Raw genomic sequence first — 26473 nt, forward strand, 5'->3', positions numbered from 1 at the left:
CTGTTCTGCCTCCAGATAGAATCTCTGTAGTAGCATAGAGAGCAGTTGGCAGCGAAGAGAAATCTAGATGGCCCTACTGTGAACACAGAAGGTTAGTAAACCCAGTTTGAAAAACTTAAGTCACCAGGATAAAACTTGAAATGATTTTACACTGATGTTGATGAGCTATATAAAACTTCCCTTATGACATGTTCATAATTAAATTCATTTTTAAGTAATATGTATTTAGTGCCACCTTTCTAACCAAAATTGCATTGCTTTTTCTGGTGACTGGCATGCAGTTATTTGAAGACTTACTAGTGTTAGATCAGTTAGGATGTGATGTCTGTGGTAAAGTATTTAAATGATTAATAGCTTAAGTGTAATTGTGCACTTAAACCCACAGAGACGTACAATCTGTTTAAGTGCTAGTTCAGTTGAGCTACTAGTTGCAATTTAACATATTGTAAACTTCCTGCATAATATTGTCCCCTGCTCAATCATTTCAGGAATTGATGGTGCTTACTCTCTCAAACACACATCTTTCAGTACTTTGTTATTGTTTTACAATAAACTGCTTTATTGAACTACTTAATGTGTATAATGCTAGGAAGGCCTAATCACCTTTAGTGCTCCCCCCCCCCCCCCGTTTGATTGCTGTGGACCCCAGCAGGTATTTGAAAACTGGTTTTTGCAGATTAGGAATATTTCATGAGCCATATACTTCTGAATGATAATGGGTTCAGTTGTCCTGCAGTATGTTATTCCTCTCCCTCCATTTCCTTTTTTTAAGTTACATTTACTAGCCACAGATGATACCATATGCCTCTATTCAAATGAATGAGAAATGGTGTCTCAGACTCCTAAGCCACTTAGGGTTATCCTCACCAACATCTCAAAATAGGGTCGAGAGGAATAACAGCATTTTGCCTGTATAATTTTGTTTATATGGGTATACACTTTAACACTAGAATGCATTGTTTGATTTTTGCAAAAGAAAGCATGGCCATATTTCTCTAGGTACCCTCTCTCCAAAAATAACCGTTACAGAATGCAGTGGAGCATGTTGGACCCCATAGATTTCCCCTTCTAGGGATTAATGCTTCTCCATGGTGGTTTTACTTTAGCACCTGAATTAAGATGCTTATAGTGCTCAAACCTGCAATACTGATTTATTATTTGCAATGCTCTTTTGAAAAAACAAATTCTCTTTTATTTACTATAAGCACCATATTCCTCCTAGGCATCTTTGTTTTGTTTTTCCAGGGCTTCCTGATAGCACAGTGAAGTTTTTCTAATTGTCAGGTTTTGTTTAACACTTTAAGAAAAACAACAACAACCCCAATAACACTTTTTGGAATATGGCACCAAGAAAATACATGTTTATTTCATACTGGAGTAATTTAAAATCAATTTTTTGTTTGGGTTTATTCCTTTGGGACCAATGGCAAATTGATAGTGTTAAAACAAATGGTGTAAGAGGGCTCTGCCTTCCATCTGTCATTCTCAAAAAGAATTCATATAACAAGGTATTTTTATTTATTTATATCAGAATTATACACATAAAAATATAGAGACATGTACACATGCATGATTTTCCCCACCACTGTGTTAATATAGGAGGAGTTGGCATTCGGGTATGGAGTTTTATCAGATAGCTATAGTATGCAACATTTCAGCTTGGAAGACCAATTTTTTTAAAAAAACATTTGGCATGGCCTCATGATTAAAGGTATGAAGGATGGAGTTACTACATGCTCCAAGAAACATTTGTGGAGGCTTTGTGAAATAACATCTTAGACTTGACAACAGGACCACCCCTAGCGATATGGTGAAACTTATAATAACGAAACCTACCTTTTTTTGCAGATGGTTCCACTCTACAACTGGAATTCTGATTTCAGAAACAATTGAAAAGTGTATATTTGTAGTTTGTCATTTGTTTCTCGATGCCATTTGTTAATGTAAATAAGGCTTCAGGTGTGGGCTTTTAAAAGTTCTTCAGGCACAACATAATCTTCAAAGTTTAGCACAATAGCTTAAGGTGAGAGTGATATAAGGTGAGAGTGATAGAGGTGAATCTTTGGATATAGGAGACCACTTACTTCTGGACGAACAGCAGGTTTCTATGTACAGCTGCCCTTTCCTCCAATATATTACCTAGCCAAAGCTAAACACTGTGAAGGCCGACAGTTGCAGTTGCAGATATTAAGCAATTGTGGAAGTGCTTAACTTTGGCTGGACTGTATCTGCTGCTGTTTCTCTAGCCAGCCTTAACCTCTCCCGAAACCAAACTGGTAGTTCAATTTGTGCCAAGGCCTTTTTGCATAGTGAAAAACACAATAGAATGAAAGTTCAGTTTGTGAAAATGGTACAACAGTTGCATGGATGGAAATTTACTTCCTGTGCGTAAGAGCAATTTAATTTACCATTGACGGTCGTTCATCTTCATGTGGAATAATGTCAGACTGTCTTTTCCTTGAGGTATATTTCTTGGGAGCCACTGTTCTTTCTGTAATTATGTTATAAATAAATACCGTTTAGGCAGTATATTCATTTTCTTCTTCTACAAGAACCACTTCATCACTGCTTGGCACTTGAGTGGTGGAACTGTATGCTGTACATCCTGTTCCAGAAGAAACCCTCCTTTGATATAGGTACCAGAGAAATGCTGCAGACACTGCCACAATTACTGTTGAAGTTATGACTAAGGTAGTTGTCCAGGCGGTTTCATCTGAAACAATACAGGGATTCCGTCAATGGGATGTAGTCAAATTATGTACATTCTTTCTACACTACAGCTAATGTTTATCTGCTATCACACTTGGCACATTAATAGTAGTGATTGCCTCTTTGCTTGGATCTAATTACCAGTTTGCAACTATTTAGAAAATAGTTCCTTTTCTACAAGTTACCATGGAACACAAAGGTAGCTCGGTGGACAACATTCTCACATTTTTCATTATACACAACATCAGATAGTATATGAATGTTAATTTATCATAGCATACCAACGAGACAAACTTCGTCACCTCTTTACTTTCATGTTATCTTGTTCTATATGGCACTTTATTCCCAAAGCTGCTGGTGTTCTACAGAGTAGTATCCACTAGTGACAAGCATGTCTATACACAATCTCCTTTCTAAAAAAGCTTATGTGACACCAAATCAGGGTAAAACTACTGGGTAACAACACAGAACTCTGGGTGTCTCTGCTACTTGCTTGTAACCAAATTAAATGGGACTGAAATACTGATGATATAATAATAACAAATAACAACCATGACATTAACTTTAACAACTTGAATATGTACACAGATCACAGGGTAAGTGTGAATGCTGCAGTTTCCTTATTCAATTACAAAGCGCAATAGTTCTGAATAAACAAGAGAAAATGCTCTCTTTTCAAAGCTCAACTGATTTTTTTGGGGGGAGGGGGGAAGGAACCAAAAGATAACTCACCCGGTAAATACTTCTTTTCATAAGGAACTGCAAGCATACATGCAAAAGAAAATGAAAGGCGTTAATATGTGTTTTATCTTAAAAGCATTTGCTTTCACTGTAATAACTGACAATCCTAACATCCTGAATCTTGAACACAGCATTCTATGCTCTTCAGGCCCCAATCCCAGTAACCTTTCCTATTCACTTGCATTGAAGAATGTTGTGCACTGTATGCATATGAGAAGTTCATTTCTGAAACACCTGATCTTCATGTTCATGTGGAAGGGACAGAAAATGAGCAGAATCCTTTATTGTGCAGAAATGACTGCTCCAGTTAATTAAGACCTCTGCGATGTTAAGAAATGAAGTCTTGTCCTTCGGTTCCAATGTGATAAAAGCAGGAAGCAGGAACCAAACCAACACCATTGCCTTTCCAAGAATCTTTCATAACTAGTCAAAAGCAATGCTAGTACTGGTATGCTTTTTATAGGGGTATTCACAAAAACAGTTTCCCAAAAGTTAACCCTCCTTGAGTAATCTTGCAAAATTTTGTGTAGCTGATCTCTTAAGACTAAGGGGAAGATGTTTAGAAGATGCTCTTAAAGTAAAATTCTTACCCGTAGCAGTGCTAATTGCTCCCAAGACAATTCCCTGCAAACCTCTGAACTCTGAAATCTAGCACTAAGAAGAAACCATTTATAGTATAACAGTGTGGGTATTACATACTGGAGGTTTCACAAAGGACTTCAGTCAGTGGGAGGTGCTCACAGGCTGCTTTTTTCCATCGGCCTGATGATGTCTGCATAACAGCACAGGTGTTTATTAGCTCCTCATTGCTTTCCTCCTCTATCCAGTTTGTAAAATTCACTTTGGATTGATCATACCATTTGAAAACGTTCTCTGCAACAAAATGAAATGGCAAAACCATGGATACTACTGTAGTAGTTGTTCACAAGGGATGATATTTAAATATGCTTTAAATCCCAGCATTCAAGTTTTAAAGTCCTATAACATTAAGGCTGGTTTGTGTGTGTGTAGGAAGAAGTCTCTGCCTTGTGTGGGTGGGAGTTTAATTTCACTTTCCAGAAGCAAAGATCCTGGTTTAAAACAAACTCCAGTCAGCTTCTAAAGTTAGCTTCAAAAGCAGGAGTTATGAAGATAACTTTTATAATTAACCAGAGTTTGTTTTATGCCATGATCTTAATTTCATGGGTAACAAACAAGCCAGGCCTTCTGGAAAGTGAAATGAAAATCTGCTACAGTCCTTGTCCTGCAGGAGGAGGGGGAAGAGCAAGCCTCACATCGACTTTGTACTGCTAAAGGTAATACGTGGTTGACTGGTAACATCAGAACATAGTAACAACATCTTGCAATAAAACAAACACAAGCACAAACCCTCCACCACCACAAAGTGTCCTCTGCCACCTCAAAGGGAAGCTCTATTGAGATCACTGGAACTTACTTAGGATTGTTCTTTAGCTGCTTGATTAGGGGTCAGCAAGCTAAGGCCCACGGAGGTTGTTTGACCGGCCCATGAGCTGCCCCCGAACTGAGCCGCCTGCGTGCTGCGCTAAACCGATGCAGCGCGGCACAGGGACTCACTTCCGCAGCGGCAGAAATTGTGTCTGTGCAGACGCTGGAAATCACAGGCACGTACACCAATCCGGCCCAGGCAAGATAAACCTTGCCGACCCCTGTGCTTGATTATACCATCAAAATTAAACCAAGGTCAGACTCTATGTTTCTTTTGAGATTTCTGTTCACTTACCATCTGTATCAAAAAACATGCCCAATGATATGTATTCCGGACCATGCCAGTGGGTGCAGAATGTACTCCGAATAAAGCTATTCTCCTCTTTGTTATTTATGCTTATAATGTCGGCTCCAGATGCTGCATTTGAAGGGGGTGGGTGGGAAACAAACAAACACCAAAAATCAAATCCCAGCGCTTTGTCAGATCTTCTTTAAAAAGACTGGGCTAACAATGAAATAGCAAACTACTCCCCTCCTTTCCCCCCGGATATGGTCAAGAGCACAATTAAAAGCCTGTTGAAGTAAATTTGCGGGAATCTGGACCTGGTAGATTAGTAGAAACTCCGGAATGGGCAAATTAAATCAGAGCAGCCACTGAAGCATCAAACAGGATGAAATACTGATAACACTGTACTGCAAGAAAAGCTGCTGCTCTGATCAGAATAACATTCTATCTCCGATGGCCGACTAACTATGGGCCTCTAGAGGTTGCTGCACTATAACCCCAAGCATCCCTGACTACTGGTTATACTGCTGGGCCACAGGTTTCCCATCCCTGCCTTATTTATTGAATTTGTGTGCCGCCCTATACCTTCAGACCTCAGGGTGGTTCACAGAATAAAATCAAAATATAAAACCACAAAATACATAATCAAAACTAAAGCAACAGCCCAATAACCCTTTGCACAGCTGTTGGGAGGATAAATTTGTGAAATGCTTTGAACACTCCCAATAGCATCTGAAGGGCCTTAGGCTAGTCTCCCTTGATCTATAATTACCCTTATTGTCACAGCTATAATAATTACAAAAAATAATGTACCCAAAACAACGCAGCCCTCAAGCATAGCCACAGCCTACATATCTCATTAGCAACTCAAAAAGGGAATAGAGAGGGATTAGTTGTATTACCATTTCCCTTGCAGACTTCCCTGGTATCATCAAGAGTTTCCAACGTTCCTTCAAGTAAAGCATAGCAGCTCCTTCCAAAAGAGAGCCAAGCAGCAGAGGGACATGCAACTAGGGAAGACAATGGTCACAATTAGTTTCCTGTATATTTGCGTCCTGCCTTTTGATAAAAAAATTCACAAGGCACCTGATAAATATACTTAAAACTGTAACAAAATTGTTTAGACAAACTCGGTCATCAAAAGACGCTTCAGAGCAGGAAAACGATCCATGGCAGTAAAAAGACAAGACGCCAGAAGATCCCAGAGGCCCTCTCAGAAAATACCACCTTTGCAAAACACCTGATAGTTAACCAGGAAGGGACAAGGGGAATCTCCCCAGAGAGGAAGTTCAAGGGTTTGGGTGCTAGTGTGGATCTCTAGTGACCACCCACCATTCAGATGATGAGAGCACATGGAACAGGAGTTCCAAGGAAGATCTTAATGTGTACCATGATTCATAATTGGAGAAGGCTTCTCGGGGACAACTCAAGCAGTTTAGAAAACTACTGAGTGCAACAATGCAGGAAGGATGACACCTGGGCTATAGATGGCAGAAAACTCATCTTAGAGCCTTATCTTCCAGCCTACACTTCGAGCCTACACCCCATTTCAGCTGTGCTGTGCCATACAGTAGAACTGCTACTACACACTGCCATTTCTGCTATAACAGTTCTATTTCTGAAGCTACTCCAAACCACATGGTGTCCTGGGCACTTCACTAAACTTTTTTTTTAAAAAAAATAATACAAGTAGTGCTCCAGATGTTTATAGAAAAATAACACCATGCAATGGTTGTAACCCAGCATATGTGAGCCACAACTAAATCCAGTGCAAAGTCAGTGGGATTTGGGATCAGACCTGTGCACTTTTTATGATTGAGGGCCAAACTAGATCACTTGTTAACTTTAAAAGTTAGCGAACAACAACTGGAAGGGGCCCTGAGTTGGATCTGGACATTTCCATCATTTTTCCCAGCACCTTTTTCTAAGGAAAAATCAACCCTCGCTGGCTATTTGCTCCTTTAGAGGAAACTTGCAATGGGGGGAATTGCAGCTCATGGAAGCAAAGAGTTTTTCATAGGCAAAATGGTACTGGGGAAATTTTAACCTACCCTCTCTTAGCACCATAGTTCCTATCCAAATCCCCCACTTCTGGTTCTTATTTAGTCGTGTCCGACTCTTCATGACCTCATGGACCAGAGCACGCCAGGCACTCCCGTCTTCCACTGCCTCCTGCAGTTTGGTCAAACTCATGCTGGTAGCTTCGAGAACACTGTCCAACCATCTCGTCCTCTGTCGCCCCTCCTCCTTGTGCCCTCAATCTTTCCCAACATCAGGGTCTTTTCCAGGGAGTCTTCTCTTCTCATGAGGTGGCCAAAGTATTGGAGCCTCAGCTTCACGATCTGTCCTTCCAGTGAGCACTCAGGGCTGATTTCCTTCAGAATAGATAGGTTTGATCTTCTTGCAATCCATGGGACTCTCAAGAGTCTCCTTCAGCACCATAATTCAAAAGCATCAATTCTTCGGCGATCAGCCTTCTTGATGGTCCAGCTCTCACTTCCATACATCACTACTGGGAAAGCCATAGCTTTAACTATATGGACCTTTCTTGGCAAGGTGATGTCTCTGCTTTTTAAGATGCTGTCTAGGTTTGTCATTGCTTTTCTCTCAAGAAGCAGGCGTCTTTTAATTTCATGACTGCTGCTGTCACCATCTGCAGTGATCATGCAGTGATCACTTCTGGTAGAAGCGTCTATTTGCTAAGAAGCAAGATATCCAGCTGTGGATCTCCACCATCATCTTTAGTTAGGCTCTAGATTACTTGGAACAGCCTTCTTATAAATTCAAGGCTCTCTCCTCTAAGTCTTGTCTCATCCAAAGTGTTTTCCTGGACAGCTATAGCACTACCTGCATTGCAAAGGCCACTGCTAATTAACCGGCATTAAAAAATCGCAATAAGTTGTTCAGAGCTAAACTCCTCCTTGTACTAGAAGTATAAGGAAAGACAGGAAAAGTCAAGCAGCATTTGATGAATTTCCTCTATATCTCATGCTATGACTGTGAAAGCCTTTGCATATGCAGCTACAACAGGGACATCTTTGAACAAGGCAGAAGTATCAGCAGGGTTGGGGAAAACTTCAGGTTTGCCCAAGTACGAAAACATTTAGGTGAAAACACCAAAGAAGAAGAAGAAGAAGAAGAAGAAGAAGAAGAAGAGTTTGGATTTGATATCCCGCCTTTCACTCCCCTTCAGGAGTCTCAAAGCGGCTAACATTCTCCTTTCCCTTCCTCCCCCACAACAAAAGTGGGTGAGAACCCTAAAAACAGCTCAATAAGGACTGAGGTCCCATAGTGGCAGTGGCATCTTCCCCAACTGTTTTTTTTTTTTTGGGGGGGGCGGAGAGATGGAAAGTATATGCTGATTTAATCAACCCACTAAAATCCATGATAAAACAACTTTTTATATATATATATATATATATATATATATATATATATATATATATGAAAATAGCAACAGCTCTAATTATTTTACTACCGCGCTGAGTGTTTGTGAAATAGGGTGGAATATTTTAAAGCCAGGTATGAAAAACCCATGGCTTTCCAGATGTTGTTGGCTCAGAGTCCCCTCTGGCCAATGGTCAGGGATAATGAAATAAAAATGACTCAATATATGTGCTTTTCTTAAGAAAGAAAGAAAAGAAAAGAAAAAGAAAAAAGAAAAGAAAGCCAATCAGCAGTAAAGGTTTTTCTTCTTTGCTTTAGTTATTATAACTACTTGCTTGGTGTGAAGTCAGATATGCCTGCTGGAAACAGAACTTGTGATTTTTACATCATGGCACAATGAATATATCAGATTTTATCTGTCTGACATTAACCTGGAAGTAACTGCAAGGGTGGCTGAGTTTTTGTTTCTCTTAAGAGTGGTGAATGGCACTATTTAGCGGGAAGAAACTCCAATGAAAATCCTTATTATTACATGTTTTACATGGCTGTATATTTGTATATCTATGGGACGCGGGTGGCGCTGTGGGTAAAAAGCCTCAGTGCCTAGGGCTTGCCACTCAAAAGGTCAGCGTTTCGAATCCCCGCGGCGGGGTGCGCTCCCGCTGCTCGGTCCCAGCGCCTGCCAACCTAGCAGTTCGAAAGCAGCCCCGGGTGCAAGTAGATAAATAGGGACCGCTTACTAGCAGGAAGGTAAACGGCGTTTCCGTGTGCTGCGCTGGCTCGCCAGAGTAGCTTTGTCACGCTGGCCACATGTCCCAGAAGTGTCTTCGGACAGCGCTGACCCCCGGCCTCTTAAGTGAGATGGGCGCACAACCCTAGAGTCTGTCAAGACTGGCCCGTACGGGCAGGGGTACCTTTACCTTTATATTTGTATATATTTTAAAATTTTATATATGGATGCTTTGTGATGGCGTATATTTCTAATGCCTAAAAAGGTTTGGCGCAGAAGAAGATTTACAGAAACTGTTGCCTTGCAAAAAACATTAGTGGGTTTGTACTGCAGAGGCACTTTCAGCTCTGTTTAAGATGAAAAATTGCTTGTCCGTGTTCAAAACCACAAAGAACAGTTTAAAAGGAACTACGTAAGTACATTTTGTGTTTGTGTGTTTTTCTTTCTCTTCCAAGGGCACAAATAAAATTTGCTTTTGGAACATTTTGCAAGGGGAAAGAAGTACAAAAAAGGAGGGGATCCTAAAATCAGTTCAGCTCTGCAAGAGAACAATTAGTGTCAATTAGTATTGATCTGAACAACTTTTTCTATACAACAGACTAGCATCGAATAGACCCATAACTATATGCATTGTTCACCTTATTTCTGTTTTATAGATGGCAAAGCAAGTAAGAATGCAACAGATCCACTGTAACATTTATAACTATCATTCCTAACTACTGGCAGCCTGCACATCTCATATATGTGGGTTACCACTGGCTTGCTGAAACCCAAACACCGTGTGTGGAAGAAATCTTTCACAACTTTATGGATATAAGCTGTGGTCGCTGTGTCACCTTAGGCTGGATTTTCCAGTGATTTCCATAGGTTGAGAAGAGTACAAAACCCATGGTTGAATCAAGTTTCCATTAATCTCCACTAAAAACCTCTGTCTATAACTTTTATATGTGGGTGATATACAACTAAGTCATATTTAGACTAGACTCATAGAAATCAATAGACTTAAACCTATTGATTATAATGGGCCTACCTGTATGGAGAAATTGGATAAAACGGCCAAAAAAAAAGAGTTAATACTGTAAGCACTACAGAGCTCTCTCTCTATCAAAATAATTGAAGACAGAAGCAGCAGTTTAAAATCTTTGTGTTTTGCCTACAATCAAGAAAACAGACAGCCATCTAGCAGAAGTTATAACAGATATTCATTTAAAGTGTAGGCTAACACCAAAGCCCTGTTTTCAACTATAAAACATTGTTTATTTATAGTTACAGAAATACTCACTGACCAAAGAATCTACTTCACCCCTTCCGGGGGGAAAAACAAATATGGGTACCATATGTCTAGGGCAACAAACAGATGGCATACTTTATATACTTTCATTTTGAAAAGAAAGAACTGGAAATACCACAATGATTTTAAAAATAACATGTCCAGTTACATATGGCAAGATGCAGCCAAACCGCCAACACTCCTTTGATTTCATGTAACCATGTTAAAATGTTAAAAATGCAGTATGTATTCTGGAAATAAAACTTTGTAGCTTTTGTCTTGGGCTTGTTTTTTCTTAAACGTTCCTTGCCACGACAAGAAATGCTTCCTTTATGTCAGCGCTCATCCTGCTTCCTAAAGACTGCGGAGGCTGGCTTTCTGCAATGTGCTAAAATATAAGTGATAAACTTTCCCTTCCATTGGATGCGTAGTAATGTGTGAAGTTAGGTGGGCTGAGACTGGGTTATTTGGTCCCTGTACAAGACCCTAGGAGGATGGATGGAGTAACAAACATTAGATAAGGGAAACTACCCAAGGGTCAGAAAAACAATAGCTGTTGTTTGAACGTTTTGATGGTACAAAAGTCTCTGGTTCATAATGTTTCAGAGAAACACAGGAAGACTACTGGCAGCAGCTCTCCAAGGCTTTAGACAAGACTCTTGACCAGCTGCTTCTCAAGATGCCAAGACCTGAATCTGGGACTTTTCAGCTCTTCCCTATACATTTAAGCTCAATTTCATAAAGGTCTTCCAAGCAGAGAAAGTCCAGAATGTGCATGGAATATGTAAGCCTGCTGCTTCTCCTGCAAAACTTGAGGGAGTCAGCATAATGCAAGAGATCTACGTTCTCCAGCCCTATGCTCCAGCTGTTTTTTGTTAATCCCTAAAGGATGCCGAAAAAGACAAAACAAATGAAAGGTATACATTACAGTGCTGGGGAGTGAGAAATCAATTAAGTTTGAAAAAATTAACTATTATTTCAAATAGCTGTCCACATATAATAGTACGCACTTGTATTCGACACACTTTTTTATCAAATTAGAGTGACTTTCCACTGCTTAGCAAGGCTACATATATATTAGATGGGTGCAGCTGCCAGTGGATGCATTGTTCTCCTTTTAGCCATGGTCTTCTCACTTCAAAAAGCTAAACAAAAAATAAAATAAAAATGCCCTAATTCAGGGATGAAGATCTTGCACAATCAGCTAGCTTTATTCCCCTTTTTACTGGAACATTTATTTATTTTTGCTGGAATAGAGTGGTGCAGAGCCAGGAACAAAGTGTTGTCTTCTCAGAAGGTGGAGTCAATTACCCTTTGCAGTATTTGAGCAACAGACTTCAGAGTTTAATCCCAACCATGTGTACTCAGAAGCCAAGTCCTATCAAATCGCTTCCTGGGTAAGTACGGCTAGCAGCCTTAGCTGACCAATCTGCATCCCAGTTGCTACAAGCCAAGGAGTCTTAACACCTCACTTCAGAAAATAACAGTTGAAAACACTGACAGATCTACTGCATCTCATCCTGTGGCCTACCTTTTTTTTTCTTTTTTGGCCCACCCTTGTGGTCAATGAATTCTCCCTTGTTGCTAAGCATTTCAACAATTAAGCTCTGATCCTGAAAAGAGTCACAGTATATCTACGCATATAGATGGCCTCACAACGTAACCAGGATCACACACACCCTCGCACCTATACATACAAATTATTTTAGCAGTGGATATAGGAATTAACGTGTATATGATTCATGAAATAGATCTCAATAACCAAAATAGGGAGAAACAGAAAAAAGAAAGTGTTTCATTTCAGGCCATGAGACTGGAGGTTTTGTTTACTTTGACTCATGTTTTCTCAACATCTGTGCACTAGCCAAATGGACTTCAAACAAACAACTACCCAGAGTAATGCAAGTCTGTTTAATCTCCTTATGGAGAAAACAGGAAATTAATTTGCCCATTGTCCGATTTGTTTCCTGTGATGATGAAGCCTTAAAAGCTTGTGGGTCACATGATATATCTTGGTATGTATTATCTCATCCTAGCAAAACCGCTTCCCTCTTCCACCACCCCCTTCATTCAGCTCTGGACAGATGAACCAAATACAATCCCTCCCGCATCCTGACCAACGAACAATACAGAGTTGTTGGGGGATCTGTCCTAAAGATAACAGATCTCTAAAATAGGTTTTGAAACAGTTTTCTGAATTAAAACGTATTATATTAAATTACAGGTTCTCCAGTTCATGCTCAAACTAAAATGTAAAGCAAAACTTAAAACTAGAACACACTTATAAACCAGGGGTTGGCAACCTAAGGCCCATAGGCCACAAGCGGAAACTCCTGCAGCCAATGGGAAGCTGCGCACGCCTCTGTGCTGGAAGGAGCGCTGGAAACAGCGTTTGTGCATGCGTGCGCACTCCAGCCCACCGTGGCGTCTGCGGGACCGTGAGCTGGCCCAAGCCACAAAACTTTGCCGACCCCTGGCCTAAACTGTGGGACCTTTGGTCCAGTTTACATCCTTCAGGGTCCAGTAGAAATCATGCTGCCAAGGGCAGAGATTGCGTCGTGTATGTGAGATTTTGATCCAACAACTTCATCTCTTGTATTATAACTTGATATTTTATATGCTATACATACTTTATACGTTTTTTTTTTTTTTTTAATGAGAGAGAAACACTAGTTCCCAAGCCTTCAGGAAAGTAATGGTTCTCCATTGGGAAATCCCTTTATACCTAAATAAAATATGAGCCAAATTCTGGCTGCAGCTCCTGGTAAGTGAGATGAGCTAGGAGCCCAGGTTTGGAAGACATGCTAAGTCCAACCTAGACATAGCTCAGTGCTGTGCAGGTGGAAAAAAAGAAGGGGGGGGGCAGAGAGGAGTTCCTCTCTAGAAGCTTTCAATTTTGCACAGTCACAATAAGCCATAGTTTAAGCCAGTAAACTGCCAGGTCATTGGTCCCTCTAGCTCAGTATTATACCATAGGTCTAATCCAGTGTTTCCCAACCTTTTTTGGGCAAAGGCACACTTGTTTGATGAAAAAAATCTCGAGGCACACCACCATTACAGCCCCGTGACGTCAGCGCGCAGCGTCACGCCGGGAGGGATGCACGAAAGTGTAAGTTTCAATTTTTTTCCCCTCCCCCTTGCTGGGGAACCTCCAAGCTTTGGGGGTGGGGGGGGGAGGAGGCAGCAAAGCGAGGGACTGAGGGACTCCTCCAACGACAAGGGTTGGGGAAGAAGAGAAAGGGCTATTCCGCTCCAGTCCTTTCTGAAGGAGCTGAGGGTGGGGGTCCTCCGGCGCCTTCGGCGAAACGGCGCCGGCCCAGAGCGCTTCTAGGAGGCTGCCTTTGTGCACTACGTAAAGCCCTCTTTCCCTCCCTCCAGCCCCGTGTCACCTGTGGAAAAGGGGGCTGGATCCAGTGACGCAACTCGGAAAACTGTTAGGGAAGCCAGAGCAGGAAAGTGAGTGGGGGGCGGTGGCGCCGCTTTAACCCACGTTTCCTTTTTGAAAGAGAAACTTAAGACTAGATGACCCTTGGGACCCCTGCCAACTCTACAGTTCTATGGCCCTTTGTAGAGGGGGGGCAGCACCTGGAAAGACGGGCTAGGGGATAATTGGGGCGGCCGCCTTAGGCACACCAGAAGCGAAGCACGTCCTGAGCTACAAAAACAAACCCAATTCCTGCCTCGTTTTTTGCAGTTTCTGCAAAGCGAGGGAGTCTCCCCTGCCTCCATTCCTCGGTGCCTCCTCCTCCCCCTGCTCCCCACTACGGGTCTCCCCTGCACTTGGCCAGGCCGCCTCGCCCTCCTTCCTTTCCCAGAGCAGTGGCTCAGAGCGCCTCCTTGCACCGCAGGTACACTCCGTGGGGAGGGGAGGGAGCGGAAGCCCAGACCAGCCCCCAACCCGCTTAGTCCGACCCCTCAAACCTTCCCAAAATAAGAACTCTGCGTTCTACAACGTCACCCCCCAGCGGGGCCCCCTTTATTCCCGGTGAGAGGGGGGCGGCGGAGGGAAAAAGCTGCTTCCCACACTTACCCGCCGCCATCTTGACTTCCCGCAATGAGCCGAATGCGGCACCTAAGCTCCCTGCCGTCGCTTCTCCGCCTCATCTACTTTGCACAAGGCTTCAGGGTCGCCGGCCGATTCATCCATCGGCCGCTCTTTCAAGCCCACTCGGAGGAGGAATGAGTCGAAAGAGCGAGAGACGCAGCCGCAGTGGAAGGCCCGCCCCTCCCTTCCAGTCTCGGGGCGGGGCAGAGGCCACCAGGCTGGCAAGCAGAGCGCCGAGAGCGAGGAAGCTGATGCAACGCAGAGGCAGACCCCGGCTGGCGTGTGTTATGCAGTGTTTCCCAACCTTTTTTGGACTCGCCCGCCTCCCTCCAGGCAACATCTCGCGGCACACCAGGCAACATCTCGCGGCACACTAGTGTGCCGCGGAACACCGGTTGGGAAACACTGGTCTAATCCCATGGGTCGGGACCCACACCAGGTGGGCTGCAGCAAAGCAGTTGCTACTATGTTGGACTCCAGCTGAGACTGGTAGGAAGGCTAACTAAGGTAACCCTAGGCAAATTGCTCTGTAAATTGCCATTTGTAATATGCAGTACCAGCACGAAGTAAAAACCAAATGTGAGTGAGTCACGTTGCACTGCCTCAGATTCAGGCGACAGCCCTACAAATGTTCACTTGAGAGAGCAAAGCCGCATTTGAATGCACAATTGGGAATAAGCATTGTATTTATTCAAATTCCTCGAACTAAACAGCGTTTGTTGACCTTATTTATTTGTAGCCCCGATGAACTTAGGGGCACCATACTGGTCTCCCAATAACTCCCCCCCCCCCACCGAAGCTAAATGATATGGAAAAAGTGCTTCAGGGAAACCTAAGAAAGTCTATGGGCGAGTTCCGAATCTGAAGCCAGGTTTCCCCACCAAGTCCTTGCCGCTTTACCCACTGCGCAACACTCTCCCAGCGAGGTCGCGCTGCAAGCCCTGCGCGAGAGGGACATCCACGTTTCTCGCCACGAGCCCGTGCGGGGAGAGCTTCCCTGGGCGACGGCGCTACAGGCAGGAGAGGAGGGCGCGCGGGCGAGCCGGGGAAGCGCAACCCGGAGGCCGCGAAGAGGAGGAACCCCCTCGCCCTGCTGCCAGCCCCGCATTCATTTGGCGCGCCCGGCCGGGACTAGCGGGAAGAAAAGAGGGAGGAGGAGCCCGCTGCCTTACCGTCTGCTGCTGCTCCTTGGAAAGGCAGCGCGGCGGCCAGGAGGAGGCCGCTCAGGAGGCAGGAGCGCGCGCTCGAGGGGGCGCCCATGGCGCAGCGAAGCAAGCTCCGTCCGAGCCCGGCCCACTCGGGGCTCGACGGCGACGACGCCACCCACTCCCTGCCGCTCGCGGGGTAGCCGGGGGTGGGGTGGGCGTGGGCGAGCTCTGGCTCGTGCTCCGGCTTCGGAAGCGAGAGGGAGGAGAGCAGCAGGTCCAGCAAACTTCTGCAAGGGGAACTGGGTGGCGGGACTTCTCTCTCACCCCCTCCTCAGTTGGCGGAAGGGGCTGGTCACGAAGAAAAGCTACAAAGCACTCCCATGCACAGCTGAATTTATCCAATGCTGCCTCTGGGGGCTTGTGATCCCGACAGAGCTTTTGCGTCTTTAAGTGTAGGCAGAAATTCAACTGGCACAGGTTTCCGTCATCAAAGGGACGCTCCTGTCGAACGCCTCGCGCCCCACCCAGCTGGGAAAAGGCGGTCGGAAGCAATTGGAACCTCCCTGCTTAGGTTTCCGTGTGTAAAGTTAAAACGGCGCTTAATGGAAATACTTAAACTACTTGGCTCTTTTCCTCTCGAGGAATCTTTTAGCTATCACCTGGCTCTTTTCCTCTCGAGGAATCTTTTAGCTATTGGTGCTTCTGTCAGATGCAAAATCTCCTTTTTGTTCGCTGTGCTAATTATTTCAGCATAACTTCTTTTTTCCCGTGCTTGCAATCAGTACTAATCCACTACTGACTGATCAATTGAATTTTGCACAGGGATGCAAAATATAGGAACATTAAATGTTGCAGTACTAGTTATAATGAGGTCTTGTTTGTGTGTGATAATATTGGTAATGCCAATCACCTTTCTACGCAAGACATAATAACAATTGCAAGTTAGGTTAGTTATCTGTTCTTTTTAACCTAAAATTTAAATTACCTTAAAAGTATTTTCCCTGGATGGTAGAGACTTGGCTTGAGTTAGTGTTTGGAAAAGTGGGAACTACAAAATGCTTCTTCAGTTAAGTTATGTGCAAACTGACCAGTAGAGGGTATCAGTGTTGTTTCCTTAGCACACCAGCAATATGGGAATGCTATGCATTTTTAATAACAATATACAGAAAACTATCAAAGTAAACTGCTTTGCATTATCATTAATTTCAGTGATAGTAACTATACCTTTGAAATTGATGGAACTTGTTTAATATTGACAGGATTAGGATTTCCCATTGGCCCTGTTCCAGTTCTAATAAATGTTTCAACAACACGTTTTTCTTACTGGTTCCGCATCTAACCCAGTGTCAAATTTCATTTTGTGCAAAACTCTCTGTAAAGCTGCAAAGACCTCACCACCGTCACCTGTTGAAATTTGGCATGGTGGTACTTTTTAACAGCTGCAATCCCTTAGGAACCTTAGAGCAGAACTATGCGATGGCAGCACACCCAGGTCTTAAAATGTGGGTTCCTGCCAAACACCCTGTATAGCAAAGTATGGAATGAGTTCAAGTGGGAAAGTCCTTGTGAGTGGTGCAGAACCCTTCAATTCCCTCCCTCCAGTCAGTTTTTTTTCTCAGCTGTTGTTCGAGACAAGGAAAAAGTTCAGCTGGATGAAAAAAATATTAAATGGTGTGTGTGTGCATGAGAGAATGAGAGAGAAAGGACAGAATAAATAAAATAGGAAGCTGCCTTACACTGATTCAGGCCACTAGTTCAGCTTTTACACTGCCTGGCAGCAGTTCTCCAGGGTTTCAGACTGGAGACTTTTCTAGCCCTATCTTGGAGATGGCAGGAATTAGCAAAGCGGACGCTCTACTTATGTGCTGCCGCCAGTATCAAGTGTCATTGTGCCCTTTTGAGGAAGCTGCAGCGAACACAGTTATTTACAAGTAAGCATGCTTATGGTTAGGTTGACAACATGGAAGTTACCGTTTTGCAGCGACGTAGTCTGTTTCGTTTACAATAAATGTGTGTGTGTGTGTGTGTGTGGGAAACAACAGATCTCCAAAATTTTAACCTCAGCTTCTACAGTGTTGCCCTTGACACCTCAAAGAGCGTTAACTTTTCAGGGTATGAGTTCTTTGCACAGCAGTTTTTAAAACCAGCTATGGAGAAACAGAATAGGAAATTCAAAAATTCAGATTGATTATTATTTTCAGATAAAATCTTAAACTCAATGCCTTGCCAACTCCTATGTTGTTGTTATTAGAATTTGTATACCACCCTTCATCCACAGATCTCATCCTACCCACATTTATCAGGAACTCCCATTGGTTTTCAGTTTTTAAAGTGTGTGTTACATTGTAGCCTAACTGCATATCAGAGAGGCAACATGTCTCTGATCTGTTGTGTTTTTTGCAATTAGTTTGAATATGCAACTAAAACTGGATTAAGTGCAATGTACTGTAATGTAATGTGGTATGTGCATTGCACATGTTGTTCCTTCAAGGGCATAATCCAGATCATAGAATCATAGAATCATAGAGTTGGAAGAGACCACAAGGGCCATCGAGTCCAACCCCCTGCCAAGCAGGAAACACCATCAGAGCACTCCTGACATATGGTTGTCAAGCCTCTGCTTAAAGACCTCCAAAGTAGGAGACTCCACCACACTCCTTGGCAGCAAATTCCACTGTCGAACAGCTCTTACTGTCAGGAAGTTCTTCCTAATGTTTAGGTGGAATCTTCTTTCTTGTAGTTTGGATCCATTGCTCCGTGTCCGCTTCTCTGGAGCAGTAGAAAACAACCTTTCTCCCTCCTCTATGTGACATCCTTTTATATATTTGAACATGGCTATCATATCACCCCTTAACCTCCTCTTCTCCAGGCTAAACATGCCCAGCTCCCTTAGCCGTTCCTCATAAGGCATTGTTTCCAGGCCTTTGACCATTTTGGTTGCCCTCTTCTGGACACGTTCCAGTTTGTCAGTGTCCTTCTTGAATTGTGGTGCCCAGAACTGGACACAGTACTCCAGGTGTGGTCTGACCAGAGCAGAATACAGTGGCACTATTACTTCCCTTGATCTAGATGCTATACTCCTATTGATGCAGCCCAGAATTGCATTGGCTTTTTTAGCTGCCGCGTCACACTGTTGGCTCATGTCAAGTTTGTGGTCAACCAAGACTCCTAGATCCTTTTCACATGTACTGCTCTCAAGCCAGGTGTCACCCATCTTGTATTTGTGCCTCTCATTTTTTTTGCCCAAGTGCAATACTTTACATTTCTCCCTGTTAAAATTCATCTTGTTTGTTTTTGCCCAGTTCTCTAATCTGTCAAGGTCGTTTTGAAGTGTGATCCTGTCCTCTGGGGTGTTAGCCACCCCTCCCAGTTTGGTGTCATCTGCAAATTTGATCAGGATGCCCTTGAGTCCATCATCCAAGTCGTTGATAAAGATGTTGAATAAGACCGGGCCCAAGACAGAACCCTGTGGCACCCCACTAGTCACTCTTCTCCAGGATGAAGAGGAACCATTGATGAGCACCCTTTGGGTTCGGTCAGTCAGCCAGTTACAAATCCACTGAGTGGTAGCATAGTCAAGACCGCATTTTACCAGCTTCTTTACAAGAATATCATGGGGCACCTTGTCAAATGCTTTGCTGAAATCAAGGTAGGCTACATCCACTGCGTTCCCTTCATCTACCAGGCTTGTAATTCTGTCAAAAAACGAGATCAGGTTAGTCTGACATGACTTTGCAAAAAAAAAAAAAAAGTCCAGGAAGCAAAGCAGGTCTAGATCCAGTTTAATGCCTAGATGGTAGGCTACTAAGTTCTGTGATGGAAGAAAGCCAGGATATAAATGAAACTAGTGGTTTTTTTAAGTCTCCCAGTGGCAAATATTCCCCTTTGGGGCAAGGTGCTCATGAGGAATGGCAGTGGTCAAGCTTCAGATTTAAGTCTGGCTTCAACTAAAACTGCCTTGGTTGCCCTGGTAAATGACATTGGCCTGGAGAGCAGTAGTGTAATCTTGCTTGTCCTTGATCTCTCATGACTTTTGGTACCATTGACCACAGTATCCTGGAGGACAGCTTTAATACTCACAAACTTCTAACTTGCATCCATTCACAGACAGGGTATCATCCTCCTGTTGTTTTCTATGTCTGCAAAGGAATCAATTTCCTCAACATAGTAAGCTAAACATAGAATCTCTCTCTCTCTCTTGAGCTCCCCAATGCATGCGCTGATGACATGCTGGAAGGCTAGCATCATGAACCAGGGGAGGCAGTGTGCAGGATGGTCTAGCTGATGACTGAAGATACGAGAACGACACAGCTTTAGACCAAGTCAGTCCATTGTGGTCCATTTAGCTCAGTGTTGACTACAGTATAAGCTGGTAGCTGCTCCTTGGAGTTTCAGGCAGCAGACATTCCTAGCCCTACCTGGAAGAGTTCAAAGCAGGTGCTCTACCCCTGAGTGAAAGCATTTCCCATAGCACCATTAGCTCTGACTGCATCATAGAACTGGAAGGGACTGCAAGGGTCACCTAGTCCAATCTCCTTGTGCTCCCTTCCAATTCTACAGTTCTATGAAACAGTTTATTTATTAAGCAGAAGAGGAGGGAGCAAGTCCTGGGCTCTGTCCAGGTGTCTCATCTCACTTGGCAATTATTATTAAGTACAGTTGTACCTTGGGTTTTTGAACAGCTTAGTCCTCAAACATTTTGGCTCCCAAACGCTGCAAACCTGGAAGTGACTCTTCCGGTCTGCGAACTATTTTTGGAAGCTGAATGTCTGGACAGGGCTTCCGATTGGCTGCAGGAGCTTACTGCAGCCAATGAGAAGCCGCACTTTGGTTTTCCAACGTTTTGGAAGTCAAATGGATTCCGTTCGACTTCCAAGGTACGACTGTATGGGAGAAGTGGAAGACTAAAAGGCACACAACTTCCTTGCAAGTCAAGTAATTGTTGTGACTGTATTCACCTGCTAATGCCATTTTACCTTCTTGGGAAAAAAAGGACAGAGGATACCTCAGAACAAGATTACTTTTTAAAGCTTTATTAACTTTGATGTTTGTGGGTGTTTTTTTTAAATACTGAAGAGTACAAAAACATTTTTAATCAGGTGAAAAGCACTGAAATCAGCTTAAATTATCTCACAAGTACAAATCTAATCACCATTGAAGCTTTCTGCTAAATCTACTACAGTATTTCTAAGGCCATGACCCACAGGAAGGTTTTGTTGTGAACTCTCAATACAGATATATTAAGGCATTTGCATTAATTCACATCATGACATTTCCCACAATATCGCAGAATAGATATTCCAGAAAAAAACCCCAGCACACAAAATTAAAAACATAATTTAAAAAATTTCTATCAGAATATTATACAAATAAACACTTTGTAGAAACACTGGAATCTTTTGTGCATATTTATCTACATCTTGCATCACTGAATAGCCCTGATAATATATTTAAAATAAACTTTCCATTTTTAGATTCACATCAATAAAGAAGCCCACAAGTGCAAATAGTCATAAATTCAGTAATGCTGAGCACACTTATTTAGTGGAAATTGCCCCAAACCCTGGTTACTACTGCACATGCAAAAGAGTACTTAATGGAGTATGCCCTGCGCTGGGAGATACATACGTCTCAATCTTTGCAATATAAAATCTTTTAACACACGGTCGTCCGTTTGCCTTTCCAGTTTCAGTTCCCTGGTGAGTGGTGTGTATGTTGAATGTAGCCCCCAGTTCTTTTCTCTGCCACCTAGCAGGTGACTGGCACTGTCAAAGATAACCACACCAGTCATCTGTTTGGCACAAGTACCTGTGTGTCAGGGTGTACATTAGAAACAGGTTGTGATGCAAATTTTATTAAATAGTGAACAAGCTTCTTCACCATTACTAATTTAGGACTTGGTTATGGGCATTTTATTTATCTAAATATTCTAAATCATGCTTAAAAAAGAAAAGAGACGACAAAGTGCATTTTTTCTCGTGTGCGTGTGTACATGCACACACACACACACACGCATCACTATCATTCACCAGTCCCTCATGGGCTGTTATAGGCACTATATTAAAGACCTTTCTGCACAAACGTTTTGTGTGCAACAAATGTCCAATTTTTTGCCCGTTCGTTGTACAACAGCAGCAGTTGTGTTATCACAATTTCCAGATATTAAAAGAGGAGCATTTTGTATCTTGGAGATCATAGTCTACCCAAGCTAGCACATTCATTGCTATTGGGACTAGCACATTCATTGCTATTGGGACCTCTGTATTGTTGAGGGCACTTGTTGGGAGATTGTCTGAGACAGTGTGTGTCCAGTTAAATATCTCCTCTCCAAAATGCTTATTTTTTTTAAAAAAAGGTGTGCAGAGCCGCATATGTGGCCCTCATACATCACACTATCACCCTCCCCTGTTATGTACGGATAAGATTATTATACTGCTGTCACCGAAAAGACACTTGTGGGCAGAAATGCATGAGTAGCACAGTTTAAATGATGCTGCAGAAATACCCCAGCTGAAGAGATCTATAGCAGGAAGAGACTAGTAGCAGTTCACAAGAGCTAACTGTGAAGTTGGACAAAGGCCTACTCATATCTATCTGCCATCTATCTATCTATCTATCTATCTATCTATCTATCTATCTATCTATCACCATAGGTGATGTTACACAATCTTGAAAAAAGGGACTCACATGCACACACACACGCTTCCAAAGGAAAGCTAATAGGGTGGCTTTCATTTTGCTAATTAGAACAAGATTGAGTAGCTACATGCTCCTATCTCTATGCATAGTATGTAGACCAATGGATGTTGGGCCAAGGAAAAACAGCCCAGAGCCCTAGGCATCCAATGATTTCCTGCTCTCGTACATGAAGATTTTCTTCATGTATCTGTTAAGGCACCTCTTTTCTATTTGCATATGGAGTGCTTTTGTCTCGTTTATTAAATGGGAATCCTCTACCTATGTGGGATTCTTGGGGGGCTTTTTTGGCCAAAAAAACCCCTAGCATAAAAATAAATTGAGTAGTAAGCCAATTATTTTTTAGTATTATCTTTGACAGCATTCCTTAAGTCAGTAGTATTATCAGAACAATTAGTTAAATATTTCCATGGTACATTTTTATTAAATTAATGGAGTTACACTAATAGAAGCTGTCCCTTTATTTTGGCCAAGAGACAAATATTATGCTACATTTTAAATGATATTTCTTCTAAAGCTCAGTTAGCGGTTGGCCGCTGTGTTGAGGCCACTTTGATTTGCTCTATGCGACAACTGTCACCACATGGTGAGCCAGTTGTGTGCAGAAGCTTATCACATGAAGCCAGGTGTTCCTACCGTGTCATAACATAGAACCAAGAAAAAGACTCTTTGGTGACATGAGGGGAGGAAACACTACCTAGAAGTAGGAGCTATACAGTAGGAGCTATAGTCAGAAGAAGAAAATGTGGACGACCCCATTTAACCATGGTAGTGCTTTGACTCCTCATGCCTGCCTGTCTTTTAGATGCTAATCAATGGGTTGCATTCAACGAAGACCAACTTAGAGGACACCCACAGAAATTAACGGACCTAAGTAGGGCTAACAATACATACAGCTCAATGTGTTTTCTGTATTAGTACAGAACAAAATGAGTACCCCTTTAGAAGTACCAAAATATGGCAGAGGTAATAAAGACAAATGTCACAACATTATCAACAGGAACCAATCTTTCTCCAGGTTCCATTCTTTATAGGCTAGTTAGTACATACTAGGGGTCTGAATCTTTCATTTAGCCCTTGGTTTCCATTTGGCCTCTTGCATTTGTATGTGTGGGGACGGTATGGCTTATTAAAGTTAAAAATGTTTTCAAAATGCAGGCTGACAAATTGTTGTTACTCTTTTAACTGTTGTAACTAAAAAGCTAACTAAAGAACTGAACCAAAGATGGGAGGGATCTTTGGAACTTTTATTGAAAAAGGTCAACATTTCAAGTTTGTATTAAAAACATTTCAAGTTTCTTTCTTTCTTTAAAACAACCCTTCTGTACCCCAATAGGTTTTAAGTACAGTGGTACCTCGGGTTAAGTACTTAATTCGCTCCGGAGGTCCGTTCTTAACCTGAAACTGTTCTTAACCTGAAGCACCACTTTAGCTAATGGGGCCTCCTGCTGCTGCCGTGCCACCAGAGCACGATTTCTGTTCTTATCCTGAAGCAAAGTTCTTAACCTGGAGCACTATTTCTGCGTTAGCGGAGTCTGTAACCTGAAGAGTATGTAACTTGAGGTACCACTGTAAAAGAGTATGGTTGATACAAGTTATTACATTATGTATTTTGCATCGAGTTGATTCCAAAAGATTCTCTAGGCATCAGTCATACTTCATATAGGAGAGCATGTCCAAAAATCAAAGCATGTCCAAAAATCAGTTTCAGGGTCGTATCTCAATGCATGTGCAAATCTTAAAGACGATGGAAAGTGCAAAGTCTGATTGGAGTTTAAATCAGTTGGTGAAACACAGTTGACTTTCCCTCCTTTCAAATGTGGGGGGAAAGGTTGCTGTCACACCCTGAACAAAAAATAGGTACTGAACCCAGAGGTCAGCATTTACCTGCTACTGAATACATTTGGTATAGGTTTGCCAAACCAAAACCTATAAAATTATGCCTAAACAGCCCAATCCAGCACGAACTGTTCCTCAGTCACCATCTCTGGAAAACATAGTGTCCGTTTCATCTTCGTACAACCCCCGTTCATAGCGTACCGAAGAGAATCCGCCCCAATTCAGTCGTTTCTTCTTATACAGGAAGCATATCAATCCAGCAACAAGTGCGACAATAATTAGAATAGCAACAGCTATTGCCCCTCCTACATGATTAGAGACTGTAAGGGGAAAAAAAAAAACCAACGTCATCCATCTGTAACTATTAATTAAGAAGCAACTTATATATATTATACAGGAGTTGCGCGAGGCTACTTCATGCCAGCAAGAAGATCAAACTGATCCATTCTTTAGGAAATCAGCCCTGAGTGCTCACTGGTAGGACAGATCCTGAAGCTGAGGCTCCAATACTTTGGCCACCTCACGAGAAGAGAAGACTCCCTGGAAAAGACTCTGAAGTTGGGAAAGATTGAGGCCACAAGGAGAAGGGGACGACAGAGGACGAGATGGTTGGACAGTGTTCTTGAAACTACCAGCATGAGTTTGACCAAACTGTGGGAGGCAGTAGAAGACAGAAGTGCCTGGCGTGCTTTGGTCCATGGGGTCACGAAGAGTTGGACACGACTAAATGACTAAACAACAACAACTTCATGCCAGCTAGCATGCAAAACATTTCCCTGCCCTTGCTCCTCTCATTTTCAGCAAGAAAAGCCCTTTATTGATTTGACGTGCTCTTTGCATTGAGCAAATATGGGCATTCTTTATTACCTCTGTCCATGTTCGCAGAAGCACAGGGAGCCCCTACACATTTGCAGGAAAGGAAGGTTTTTGTAGGGAGATCTCTGTATTTATTATGTGTAGTATTACCTATAGTATTATTATTAGTGTCATGATGATGATGATCTGCATCTTACTGATATAGCAACATCCTGATGAGAGATGGACCCCCCTTACTGACACAATCACAGGTCAGTTTAAAAAGCTACATTATTTTTAAATCAAAATCATACATACCTTGAGGAGCTTTGCAAACGACTCTGCTTTGGAGATTTTTGCAGTCAGTTTTGGACCATGTACCATTTGTTGAAAACACAACGCTACATTTACCATTGGCTTTTTCTTTTCCTTTTTCCCAGTTGACATATTTAATTTCTGAGCCATCAAGCCACTTCATGGATTCAGCTGTATATTAGGGGAAACCCCCCCCCCCAAAAAAGTTATTCCTTAACAGCAAAAATGTGCTGCAATTATTACAGTGTGTGCAAGCAGCAATTTAATTATATAATGTTCAGAGCCAGAAAAGTCTACTAAACACCAATAGTCAAGAGTCTATTCAGCTTCTAAAAGCTTTAGTGCTGGCAGAAGGATGCAGAGAACTGAGAAGCAAGGAAGCCTAGGAAAGAAGGTCTATGGTAGGTATAGAGGAATAGATAGAAAACCATTAGGCCAGAAGAAAAACCGGTAAAACGAACAATCTCTCTATGCCTGCGAGCTGCAGAGCTAGGCATGGATGAAATGATTTGAAATAACCAGGTACATACATCCTTGGCTAATGCCCTCTAGCCTGGCTAATTCTCTTTCTCTGTGCTTTTATTTACAGCATGGAAAATATGCCAAGTTGCAATGCATGTTCTTTATTTAATTTCTATCCATTAAAATTTTAATAATGCACTTGTAGTGCACAGTAAATTTCAGGAGCATAATCCAAATAAAACTTCAGTTTCGCTAAAATCAATGGAAATACGAAATGCAGCTAACTCTCCTTGAAGGACTAACAGATGCCTGACTTCACCTGCCTTGCTTATTATGCCTTGTACAGTACAGTGGTACCTCGGGTTACAGGCACTTCAGGTTACAGACGCTTCAGTTTACAGACTCCGCTAACCCAGAAATAGTACCTCGGATTAAAAACTTTGCTTCAGAATGAGAACAGAAATTGCGCGGCAGCAGCAGGAGGCCCCATTAGCTAAAGTGGTACCTCAGGTTAAGAACAGTTTCAGGTCAAGAACAGACCTCCAGAACGAATGAAGTTCTTTACCTGAAGTACCACTGTATTAGGTTGCAATCCTAATCCCAC

The 26473-nt window shown here is 42.5% G+C and overlaps 1 protein-coding gene across 3 annotated transcripts in view; it reads right to left on the bottom strand.

The window, feature by feature from the left end:
* Window positions 1–1495: 1495 nt before the first annotated feature.
* The window catches only part of LOC309517794 (lymphocyte antigen 75-like), a 74366-nt gene continuing 49388 nt past the window's right edge, over window positions 1496–26473 (bottom strand). For 2 of the 3 annotated variants that reach the window (XR_014213259.1, XR_014213260.1), the window contains exons 34-36: window positions 25411–25578; window positions 22411–24617; window positions 20780–22363 (exon numbers count right to left, since the gene is read on the bottom strand). Coding sequence is in view for 1 of the 3 variants with exons in the window: in XM_082197327.1 (XP_082053453.1) it covers window positions 2520–2713; window positions 3442–3468; window positions 4150–4323; window positions 5192–5314; window positions 6085–6192; window positions 25411–25578 (794 nt within the window). In the remaining 2 variants the exon portion in view is untranslated. Of the gene's footprint in view, window positions 2714–3441; window positions 3469–4149; window positions 4324–5191; window positions 5315–6084; window positions 6193–20779; window positions 22364–22410; window positions 24618–25410; window positions 25579–26473 lie in introns of those variants that run through there. The other variant, XM_082197327.1, reaches the window with a different exon arrangement.

This window comes from Podarcis vaucheri (genome assembly GCF_965113315.1).
Source record: "Podarcis vaucheri genome assembly, chromosome: 1".
Lineage (NCBI taxonomy): Eukaryota > Metazoa > Chordata > Lepidosauria > Squamata > Lacertidae > Podarcis > Podarcis vaucheri.